The sequence below is a fragment of the Centruroides vittatus genome, unplaced genomic scaffold (genome assembly GCF_030686945.1).
Source record: "Centruroides vittatus isolate TY-2023 unplaced genomic scaffold, ASM3068694v2 scaffold_752, whole genome shotgun sequence".
NCBI classification, from domain to species: Eukaryota; Metazoa; Arthropoda; class Arachnida; order Scorpiones; family Buthidae; genus Centruroides; species Centruroides vittatus.
The window spans coordinates 1,474,431-1,487,759 of NW_027122716.1; the positions used below are offsets into that span (position 1 = coordinate 1,474,431).

Consider the following 13,329-nt stretch of genomic DNA (forward strand, 5'->3'; position numbering starts at 1 on the left):
CATCTTACAAAGTAGGAATGTTGTGCAGTAATATCCCAGTTTCACATAAAAACATTTTATTTGATTTGAATGAGATCAATGTGAAAACATTTCTTATAACAAATAATTAAAAATATATTTTTACCATAGAAAAATTTTTAAAAGTTAAATCTTTCAAGTAATTTATTTACTGTAGTAATTAACTGTAATAATCAAAATTATTAAAATATTGTAATTGAAAATATTTATTTTCAATTACAATATTAGAAGAACATTTATTTAAAATTATTGAATATAGTACATTTTGATATTTAAATAGCCAACAAAAATTAACAGATGTTTCCTCTTAACTGCAAATATAATCCATCAAAATTGGATAGTACAATGGGTGATCGGTTAACGAACGTAATCCGTTCTAAGACTTTTGTTGCTATCCGAATTGTTCGCTAACCGATTATTGATTTACCATTGGTTTTATAGGAATTTGATTAATTCGTTCTGGAAACCCGAAAAAATAAAACATATATACTTTCTTACTATGTTTATTTATATGTAATAATAAAAATACATATACACACCGTCTTGCATTTTTATTAGTCATGTTTTTTCCATTTGTGGGGTTAAAGAATCTGTCTATTGTTGATTGCTTTTCTCTCTTCAGGATTTTTCAGAAGTAATTAATAGCATTGTAACTGTAGAGATCCCTAAGCCCATTAACCTCAACCTGGTTTGGATGCCATTCTAAGACTCTCTCTCTCTCTCTCTCTCTCGCTCGCTCTCTCTCTGGTGTAACATTCACGCAAGGCATAGATAACATAATTTATATAGAAATTGTTAAGTAGATAAGTTACTTTTATTATTATATATTGTATGTAGTGTCTTGTATATAGCTTATTCATTTAATCTAATAAATAATACTTGTTATGCATATACTTCAATTCAATTTGTTTATTGAGTTCAGATCATTTATTGTTAACGACAATTCCCACCTCACTCAATTTAATCCTCCTATGATTAGTTCGGACATCGTCACTTGGACGTCATTTACCAATTGAAGTAAACACGAGTTAGGGCACATAATTTTAATTACCCTATCTGGTGTCAGTCCTGATGTAGATCGGGATCATATGATCTTGATCTCTATTATCACTCATTAAATGCCATCCTACAACGATAGAGGCCAGTCTCAACGACTGCATTGCCGAATAAGTAGTAGAGGGGCTAACCCAGACCGTCTACCCATGGCTGCCCTCACACTATTCTTATGATCTTCACTAGACATAAATTTTTTAAACTGGCAGTGATGTATAAAGGAGTTACATTTCAGTTACTTTTTCTTTGTCTTCTAGCTTTTTTTATTATTTTTTTCATAATGAAAAAGCATTAACGAAAGCTTTGTGATAAATTGAAAATTTCCATTTTTTATGTAATTAAAAATAAAAGGCATTAAAATAAAGAATGTGTATAAAGTAATTTATAACACTATATCAAATTATTATTAGCACAAAAACTTGATACAAATTTTGACATGATGATTTTATTGATTGAAAGGATTAAAAGCATTTCACTTTTATTAGTTTATAATATAAATTATTATTATTTGAATGATCATATTTTCATTTCTATGAATTTGAATAAATAGAGAAAAATTAATATATTGTATGCTTTTATTTCATCAATATTTGTGTTCACTATTTTATTCCTTTTATGATTTTCTTTCTGATGATTTTATCACAATATAATGAAGCATTGATATCATTTAGAGCAGTGATTCTGAAAATGGGGGTTGCAGAAAAATTGATGCCAGATCAATTTTTTTTAAATATTTTATAAATTTACTATGGATTCATTTTTTAGAAATAGTAGAAATAAAAAATATATAAAATAATTTTTACTTAAATAAATTGCACATATAAATAATAAAAACAATATAAATATTTTAATACGAGCCTAAATATAACATTCAAAAATGTGTGCGTTATTGGAGAATCCCGAGCTTCCATCTGCCTAAACTATGATAGAACAACGTTGTCATTTGGAATGGTTGAAATTTTTAAATGCAAAAGGGGGGTTACAGACCAAAAAGTTTGAAAAACACTGATTTAGAGTAGGGGTTCTCTACTGGGGTCCATGTAACATTACTTGGGGTCCACAAAAAAAAAATACCAAATTGGGGGTTCACGGTGATATTTTAGTGGTCTATAGGGTAATTCTACTTCAGAACAATTGTTTTACTGAGAATTAAATTTCTACAGTATATATATTGCCAATTTCTTTATTACTCATTTCTTGCATAAGGGTTAAAATATAAATTATTTAAAATATTGAATACGTATATGACATATATGTCTCTCAAAGGTCAAAGATAGATTATAAAACTGGGGTCTGTTAGGAGAATCTTATACCATCAGTGTCATGTCACTCAACAGTGACATTTCTGAACATTTTGTGTCAGTTTGTTCCAGGTCTTAAAGATTAGGGAGAGAGGCTTTAAACTTCTCCCTCCAGTATAAATGTAATCAGTTTATTTTAACTCTAACCTTCAGTTCTGTGCAAAACACCATCTTGACAAGTTAAGAGGTAATTTAAAAGTGCTAGTTCATAAATACACTAGTTACTTTTTCTGAAATTCAGAGCTTCAGTATTAAAAATTGTTTTTCCAATTTGAAACAATGTAATAAAGAAAATATAAGGTTTTTTTAGAAATAGACATTGCACTGAAAAAAATTCTGTGCAATGTCTATGGGGGATCCAGAAAAAAAGTTAAGAGGAAAAGAGGTCCATGGGTAAAAAAAGGTTGAGAACCCCTGATTTAGAGTTTGATGGACAGTTTGGTTCTTTTAAATTTTCAGAGTATTGATTCTTTTAAATTTTTAATGAAGTTATTAATTAAATTATTTTAAGTATTTAACAGTTTGCTCTTAGTGGAACAACAGGAAATTCTGAAATTATTATATTGTTACATTTTAGATTTTTATATTTTAAGTAACATGACTTAGCTGCAGTTTTGAAGTGAATGAATGGAATCTAAATATTAATAGCTAGAATTTTTTTAAAGATATTTATTCATAAGTGTGCAGTAAGGCCTTGTTTTATGAAGAGGTTAGGATCCCAATTCACTGTTTATAAAATTAATCATTTATAAATTGAGGAAGAATTGTAGTATATTTAAATGAGATTAGTTCCTTCAGTATTCAAACTGACTACTAAAAGTTAATAATTTTTCAATTTAATAAAGAATTATAGTTAATTTATACATAAATAATAATTATAAATTCAAAAACAAACAAAGTTATCAATGTTTGTAACTTTTAGTTTATAAGTCCATAATGAAGAAGCCTCAATGAGATGAGCCTGGTTGAGGATCATTTACTTCCATAGGCTCTGGTTTTTCTGGTTAAGAACCACACTAAGGATGTCAAGCCTTTTTCCTTCTCTCCTCCAACATGTCATTGAGAGAGCTTTCCAAATCATACTTTGAAAGTGGTTCTCCGTGATTTTCTAACAACTCATTGACATCATCAGTGTGAATCCCAACAGTGAAGTTCATGATGGACTAAAATGTAACAAACTTTTGTAATTACCCACAACTCCCCAAATTATTTTAAAATAAATTTCTAATAAATTTTTTTTTAAAAGTTGCAGTTTTCTCTCCCATAATATCACATTTGTTAACAATGCAATTTTATGCTGCTGAAATATTGCATTTATGCTTTTGTATTTTGTCTTCATCTACTTTTGTCATGTTTGATATATTTTTTTTTCTATTAATTTTGAAATGTATGTTAACGAGGAAACACAAAATTAAGCCTTACTGTATAAAATAAAATTTAAAATCCTCGAGAGAGATTTTACTTTAAATTATCTATTATTAGAAAAAACTGTTGTTGTCATAAGTTAAAAAGAGAAACTTATACAAAATTATCAGTTACAACAAAATCATTGAAAGATATGTGCAGTACAGAAATGCAAATGCAGTATTCGTTTCAAAGATTAACTCTTTGAAATCAAAATACTTGGCTCCAATTGGAATTTTTGACAAACAAATGTATTTTTCTGATTGGGATTTTTACTCAATGTACTTTTGAATATTTTTAATAGGATAAAATGAAACTATTTGCAAGTTACAATCATTTTTATTATAAAAATTAATACTATTGTGAATAATTATTATATAAGAAATAACATAATTTATTTTAAGATTAATAATTATAGCATATCTAAAATAATTTTTTAAAATTATATATCAGTGTTAATAAAATCTTGCATTTTATATTTGTTATTTATTTAGACATAGTTTTAAATTTCTGTTGTGTAACTTTTTTGTATTTTAAAGTTTTATGAATTCTTAGAAAATATATCCAATACAATAAAAAGCAAAATATATAGATTATTATAATTTTTCCATCTGATAGATATGAGATTACTGAAAGAAACTGTCATTAAATATGTTTTATTTAGATGACAGACTTTGTTTTAAAAGAATTTATTTTGGATGAACTAAGAACAACTTATTTTCTACTGAAGTATAAACTATAAACTGGAAAATTATATCACAAAATACAAGAAAAAATTTAAAATGTTTTATATAAATTTTATTGGTAATTCTAAAAAATTGTACAAAATATAAAGTTTCCTTTTTCAATTAGAATAGTTTTAAAACAAAGGTGTATAATCTTTGAAGCTTTTGGAAATGTTAAAAATCAGTTTAACTTTGATTTCTGTGAACTGAAACTTTTTTACATGAAAAGGATTAAAATTAATTTATTAATGCCAAAAAATATCTTAAAATTTATATTTTAAAATGTTAGGTGTAAAAACTTTTATGATCAATAGTATCAGATTAGTTAATTCATAAAATGTCATCCAGATTTATGCATTGATTTTCAGAATAATAATTTAGAAACTCAATCAGTGCATAACTTATTTTAAAATTTATTTGCCAAATGTTTTTATTATGAGTATGTTTCAATAAATATTAACCAATCACTGTTATATTTACATTACTAGCTAGATTTTTTTTAAATCATTAAGTAAATTTTGACACTAAATGAAGTAATTTGTCATTGATACATGATAGCTTTGTTTTCTATAGTGCAAAGTTTTATTTATTAAACCAAACATAATCTCATAAAAACAGGCATAGTAATGCTTCGCATATAGCACAATAGCATATTAAGCCTGTATGTTATGCAAATACAGTAGAGAGTCGTTAATCGGAACCCCGGTAATAGGAATCGCCGGTAATCGGAACGAATTTCAGTCTGTGTCGTGCTGAATCGAACGTTTTTGATACTAGATTTACTTCTAAAGTATAATTTTCGTGTTATTATATTCTTCAATATATTTATTTTGTTTGTACAAAATGAAGAAATAATTTTTAATGATACGATAGCCTCGATTATTATTATAAAAATTTTCGTTAGGCTTAAAATCGACGAAAATTCAACACGAAGCGACACGCAATGGAGAAAAATTTGAACATTGGACAGGTTAAGGTATTTTTTCGTACATAATCGGTAATCTGGACAAATCACTAATCTGAACAACCTCAGTCCCCAATTGATTCTGATTAATGACTCTCTACTGTATAACAAAGTTAATAGAACAATATAAAAGTACTTTTGTTCTTTAACAATAAATTTTATGTTAAGAAATTTTGTTAGGTTAGATTTGAACAAGAATAACTTTAAAAATTTTTTAACCATCCTTGTTTGAAATATGTTTTAAATGTTTGTAATGCTATGAAGTTGTTGTTAACGAAGGAAAATACATGTATTTATTCAATTAATTCCACTTTGAACATTATTAATTTGTCATATTTTCACAATCAATATGCCAATATTCTGGTAAAAATCCTCAGATTATTTGCTTAAATTTAACAAATTTCTTAATTTGAGTTATAATGTAAGAGATATTAATAACAATTTCCAAAACATTTTGCTGTTTGTGAATTTAACAAACATGCTGTGATTTGTTGTTGCATTAAATACAGTAATACCTCGGTTTTTGCTGACTTTGGTTATCGTCGGTTTCGGTTTTCATTCTTTTTTTTTTTTTTTTTTTCTTCCCCCCCACAAAAAATTTGTCGATTTTCGTCGATTGCCTTGGATTTCGTTGATGTGCTCAAGTGACCTCACTGCTAATTCTGTGAAAACAAAGGGTAACCCACGTGTTTTCGGTGCAGTGTGGTGTTATTTCTTGTTGTGTGAACATTATCCCGCAAGGTCCACCATTGGCCAATGGTTTCGTTCCCTGAACACTGGGAGTTCGGTCGTGGGTTTGTGCATCACCAGGGTGGGCTGGCCACGTGAAATTTTCTGAGTTTTCTCCACGTCTGTAACACCTGAATAGGGCCAGTTACCCTTAAACAGATTCCCGGAAGGCATTTTTCCCTCGTTACGACCATCATAAACTCATACAACTACTATTACATGACAATTACATCACATTTTTACCACGGGGCGATATATGCTAGAAGCTCATGTCCAACTAGCTTCTACAAGACAAAACATTACCCCGCATGTCTAGCCGAACAATTCCATTGCTTTCATCTTAATGCTAATTATCTTATCTTTAATCTTAATGCTTTTATCTTTATGCTAATTAGTCTTTTATGTTAATTTCTTATTGCTTTTAGTATTTAATGCTATATTAATACTCTATAAAATGTGTTTTTGGTATGCATTTCGGAGTGTCTAGAACGAATTAATTGGATTTACATTGATTCATATGGAAATAATTGCCTCAGTTTTTGTCGGTTTCGGATTTCACCGATTTGGTTTTGGATGGATTATTGACAAAAATCGAGGTAACACTGTACAACTAAAGTGGGTATCATTTTAAGTTCTAAGAGTAGGGATAAATTATCTAAATAATATAATTAGAAATATGGTTTTGTGCATGCATGAATACACTAAATATTATTATATATAAATAAATATTTTATGGTGGGAATTTATTTTAGAAATATTTTATTTATTCATCAGAATAATTGAACCAGATTATTTCTTATAAAGCTAAAAGTTTACATTTTAAAACAATTTTGAAAAACTGATTAATTTTATTACAGAACCTATTAATCAGAATCATACACCCCAAGCCAATGGATCAGTTACTAAAGAGGAAAATTCAGTATCCTACATGCAATCTGGTGGATTTACAGATGCATCTCAGAGTATAAGTAGGACTGGTTCCTCAGAAAATAGTACAACAACTGTTTCATATAAAAATAACCCATGTAAGTTAAATTTTGGGATTTATAATGGAATATAATTTTGATAATTTAACTAACTGATGCACCAATGCATTTTAATATTTTATAATTTCCCTAAAGTGCAAATTTTTCTTAAAATATTTTTCTATTACATCAGTTGTTAGTGAAGATTGTGAACCAAAAAAAAATTGAATCCTAATACATATATAAGTTTATATAAAATTATTCCTAGTTTTCTGTAATGAAAGAAAAACTATTTACAAATTTTATATTATCATAATGAAGGTATGTGCATTTAAAGGACCCATGTTATAAGAAAGTTAATTGCATCTCATGCCAAATAATGATTTAATATGATGGTAGTATTCTATCTTACGGCATTGATTTTCAATAAAAGATTAGTTTTAATGCTGTAAGACAGAATATGCTACGTTGTAACATTACACTATAATTTTAATGTCAATACTATGATGATTATGATAATTTTAGTGTCATTTATAACAAAGTTTTTTATTGTCACATTTTAATTTTCAATATATTGCTATAATAATACAGTCTCTCCTTGACTTATGATGAGATTATGTTCTGATAAACACATCATAAGTCAAAAATATACATAAATAAAAAGGCTATATGTAAGGTTATACAGTAATGTGAATTTGGGCTATCCCAAACTTGCAAGTGAATGCCATAACTGCCTTGCTTAGATATCTGAAATTTCTCATTGAGAGTATTGTCTTCTCACTAGTAGCAGGAGACAGTGGGGTGTTTTGCAACATAATGAGTATATTGTAAAACACAAGAAAACCCTGTGATATAATGTGAATGAAGTGAAGCTTCACTCACATTAGCCATCATATGTTGAAATATTGGACGTCTAGGAGCATCTGTAGTTTGAAATAGTGACGAATTAAGTCAAACTACAAGTGAATAATTATTAAATAATGATTTTTAGTAATTAGCACAGTTATAGCTCATAAATAATCAGTTATAAATTGTAGATACAGTAGAGCGTCGAAAGTTGGCGTCAATTGGGGACTGGGGTCGTTCCAATTAGTCATTTGTTCCAATTTCCGACTTTGTACGAAAAAATATATTAACCTGTCGGATGTTCAAATTTTTCTCCGTTGCGTATCGCTTCCTGTTGAATTTTTCTCCGTCGCGTGTCGCTTCGTGTTGAATTTTCGTCGATTTTAAGCCTAACGAAAATTTTTATAATAATAATCGAGGCTATCGTATCGTTAAAAATTATTTCTGCATTTTGTACAAACAAAATAAATATATTAAAGAATATAAAAAACATGAAAATTATACTTTAGAAGTAAATCTAGTATCAAAAACATTCGATTCAGCACGACACAGTCCGACTGAAAATCGTTCCAATTTCCAGCCATTTCAATTACCGACGTTCCAATTAACGACGCTCTACTGTATTTTGATTACTTAAATATCAAGCTCTGGTTTTTTTTTTTATAAATTAGTTTCCTGGCTAGTAATGATTGTCAGACTTTATTTTTGAGTTTTTGAATCATTGACTTTGAACAATAAATTTTTCAATTTTGATTGACAAAAATTTGAAACTATTTAATAAGTATTATTTCAGTAATGATTATTGATAGTAAGAAAATATAAGTACATGGTTTATATAGTAACAATAATTTTGTAGTTTATATCTTGTTACTCAGTCAAGTTTATTGTAAAATTTCTAAACTTCAAAACTATTGAATATATATTTTGGAATCAGTAGACTAATTTTAAAATAAAACAATTATCTCACTGATTGATAAAAAAAAAAAACTTTTAGAACATTAAATTATAAGATGAAAAAGTTGTTCTGAAAATTTTGCCTATTACAGTAGAGTGTCGATAAGTGGAACCAATTGGGGACTGGGGTCTTTCCAGTTAATGATTTGTTCCAGTTTCCGACTTTGTACGAAAAAATACATTAACCTGTCCAATGTTCAAATTTTTCTCCATTGCGCGTCGCTTCGTGTTGAATTTTCGTTGATTTTAAGCCTAACGAAAATTTTTATAATAATCATCGAGGCTATCGTATCGTTAAAAATTATTTCTGCATTTTGTACAAACAAAATAAATATATTAAAGAATATAAAAAACATGAAAATTATACTTTAGAAGTAAATTTAGTATCAAAAACATTCGATTCAGCACGACACAGTCCGACTGAAAATCGTTCCACTTTCCGGCCATTCCACTTATCGACGCTCTACTGTATTGTAAAAATTCATATAAATCAATATTTATAAATGCAAGTTAAATTTTAAAATGATTTTAGGGAAAAAGAATAGACAATTTTTTTCTAGGTATACTTTCAATAATATATTGTTTTTATAGGCTAATTAAGTAATATGTATAAAATTAATTTTATAAGTTATTGAACTATCACATATCAAATTTTATTCATAATAAAATAAAGTTTATGAATGTAGAAATCATTTACTATAAAGTAACAAAAATTTGAAATGAAATTATTCATAAAACAAATTTTTAATTACACTATTTGGAATTGACAATTTATGATAAATTGTTTAAGCGAAAAAAGCAAATAATAAATGTAAAATTATTGAGTGAAACATAATAAGAAGTGATTTATGAATAAAAGAATATAAAATCAAAATTTTAATTTAGTCCATACGTTGCATTTTATTTTCATTAATCATTCTATTTTATTTAAACTTTAGATATACTTTTGTATCATTTTATTCTGTTTATATAATGTTATGTTGTATAAATAATTATATGGTGTAATGTGTTTGTTGATTACATTTCTTAGTTCTGAGTTTACCTGATCTGGGAGAAGTATCATCTGGTGAAGGTGAACTGTTCCTATCAACACTGCCTGATCCTCCAATTCCTGTTAATGAAATAGGACCTATTCCACCTCCACCTATGTTTTGCAATCCTTCCCCTTTAGTAACAGTAAAATTTTCATCAGTTCAGTGTAAGTATAGTTTTTGTGAATTTTTAAATAAAATTTTATGAAAACAACAATAAATTATTATAAATAATGATTGAATATTGCTAGTATGAAATTAGAGCATTAAAAAGTTTGACATTTAGCATAAAAAATAAGTTAAAAAATTTGAGATACAATTCTTTAGTTTCTTTATTGAAAATATGATATAATGAAATCATTGAGCTGCAATTTGAAAAAATTGTTGACCTATAAATTCCCACTGTCATCTGTCTTTGCTTAATCTCGAGAACAGAATCAGATAGATGAAAGACAAGACCAGATATGGAAACTGTAGGGGCAGGAGGTCCCAATTGACTATATATGAACTTCTGATGCAAACCACACGTCATGTTATTTCAGTACAGAAATTTTCCCCTGAAACATTTTGATAGATGATGGCACGTTTCTATTGTTAAAGGAGAAATATGATGTACAGGGGCAAGCCAATTGAGGTGGAGAGCATATATTTTAAATAAATTAAAATATATGATCAAAAATTGCAGCCCGGCATTGACTGTCAAATAAATAATTGCTCATTTTGTATTATGTTTTCTATAATCTTGATAATAGAAATTTGTTTAATAAACTTTAAGAAATTAAAATTATGATTTGTACAATACATTTAACTCCATATTTATAAAATAGTTTTTCTTTGGAAATAAACCAGTTTTCTGATATTGTCAAATAAATGCATTTTATATAACATTGATGCAAAAAATACTGTTTCCTTGATTATAAGATGTGCTATGAGTTTGAAATTAATTTTAAGAATTTTTTATAGAGAGAAATTTTTAAATAGATGTTATTACTTAAGAAAACTTAATAAAAAGTTAGAAAAATAATACAAATTCCATAAATTGGGTAATATTTGACAGCTCTATTTTCATGCTTTTCTTAAGCACATTAAAATGAATAACTATTCTATTTATATATTGTATTATTGACAGCTTCATACACTCTGTCTGAACTAGCCATCTTATATTGAGCATTTATTTTTACTTTTTTTTTTAAACTATTAAAAAGTTCTTCGGTATTTTTAATTGAATAAACAGAATTTTTATAAACGTTTAATATTTGTTTTTAAAAATTTTCGAATTATACAAAACTGAAAATATAAAGTTACTCTACCTGGTTTGAGTTTTAATTTTTATATTCAATTGTAATGTAATGCTGCATCATAACCTTGAAAGTATTTTAAATGTTAAAAACGAGTTTTTAAAGTAAATTGTCATTACCGGCAAAATGTTCATTTTGAACTTAGGTGATTGTCGTATAATGTATTTGCAAACATTTATTATTGGTGCATAATGCACTAAGTGGTCTTGAAATAATAATCAGCACAGTGACTGTTGATTGGTATTTCAGACTGTAAATGTAATAAACCATCAATTCGAAGATGTAGCTCTTCTTGGACAAGTGAAAATGGATTACAAAGGGGGGATTTCTCAAAATCAAGGAAATACACTATATTAAATTATTATTTAAAATAGTATATTTTCTTTATTTTGAGATGTCTGTTATGAGAGTGATAAAGAATAAACATATTTAAGTTCATGACTTTCTATTGTTATTTTATCTTTTATCATATGGCAAGAAATTAGATGCCTAAATTTATTAGTTGTAGGTATTTCATCAAATTGCCTACACGGTGACCAATTGGAATGTTATCAGTTAAAGAATTGTAGTTTGGAAAGAGTACAATATGAATCATTATACAGTATGTCTTTATAGCTTCAGTGAATGTTTAGCAAAAACTTGACTGGCAATGTAATTACAATTTATTATTAATTTTCTTAATTCTCACTTTAAAATATTATTAAAAAAAGTAGATGAAATTGAAAAACTGGATTGTTTTAAGCCATAAAATAATAATTGCTGATTAAATTACAAAAGTTCTCAATTTTAATAAGTTTACAGTCTGTAAATAGATATTCCTTATATGTGATCTGCCTTTTTTGCAGTTTTACTGTAATGAAATTTCAAAAAATCAGAAGAAACAACTTGTGTTTGCATCTATGAATGAATGCATCATGCATGAATATCACAATTCAAACATCACATGTACAGTCAGTGTTTTCAAGTATTTACTTTTTTTAGATGCAGAATGTGAATTATTAGTGTTTTTGTTTCTTAAATTTTATTATAACAGGTCCCAATTTTAAGATCATTTGTTTGACAAAATTGATTATCCTGATTTGATTCATAAAATCAAATTTAAACTATTATTTACAATTGAATCCAGTTATGCAAAATACCTCAACATACTTAAACTGAGTAAATCATATTTAAATGATTCATTTTCAAAATGAAATGACTATGGTTTAGTTGCTGAGCTTTTTCCATTAATAGGATCTGTATGGTTTGGTTGTTTCTGTAAAATGAATATAGCACAATACTGAATTCATACATGACATTTGTATATGACTTCAACTTATTTTTGAACATACGAGGGTTGGTAGTTTTCAGCATAACTGAATCAAAATGTACTAATTGTAAAAAAGAAATATCTGTAAATTTTGGATATTTTTCATTTTGGAAACATTTTAGAAACTCACTTTACATAATTTTATTGTACTGTACATGATACTTTTTTGTGACCAATCAGGTATCTAATGAAAGGAATATTTTTGTATTTTGTATACAAATATTTATAATTTGTATGTGAACTAGTTAGTTGTTTGTTACAAAATATATTGTCAAAGATGTGCTTTGTATAATTTTTACTTTGAGTCAATATTGAAAAGTCAGTGAGAACCCTACCATAAACAAGCAATTATTTTATTGTGACATCATCAAATGCCAGGCTTAAATTTTTAATCATATTTTTGATTTATTTAATTTAAAATGTATGCTCTTCATCTTCAAATTAGTAGTGTCTTTCCCTGTTCGTCATACGTTTCCTGCTAGCAATAGAGTTGTGCCGGTCATATATTTAACTCCTTTCGAGGGAAATTTTTGAATTGAAATAACGTGACTTTCAATTTGCATCGGAAGTTTGCATATAGTTAATTGGCCTCCTGCCCTCAAGTTTTCTATATCTGGTCTCAGCTATCATCTAACTCTGTTCTTGAGATTAAGGAAGGACAGATGGACAACAGTGGGAATTTATAGGTCTATAGTTTTTCAAATTGCAGCCCAATGATGAATGTAGATAGCC

General features: G+C 27.3%; 1 protein-coding gene across 4 annotated transcripts in view; it reads left to right on the forward strand.

Moving 5' to 3' along the window:
• LOC136989648 (phosphatase and actin regulator 1-like) overlaps window positions 1–13,329 on the forward strand; it is a 92,270-nt gene that overhangs the window by 47,784 nt on the left and 31,157 nt on the right. For 3 of the 4 annotated variants that reach the window (XM_067287866.1, XM_067287869.1, XM_067287867.1), the window contains 2 exons: window positions 7,052–7,219; window positions 9,990–10,157. In XM_067287866.1, coding sequence (XP_067143967.1) covers window positions 7,052–7,219; window positions 9,990–10,157 — 336 coding nt within the window. The remainder of the gene's footprint in view (window positions 1–7,051; window positions 7,220–9,989; window positions 10,158–13,329) is intronic. The other variant, XM_067287870.1, reaches the window with a different exon arrangement.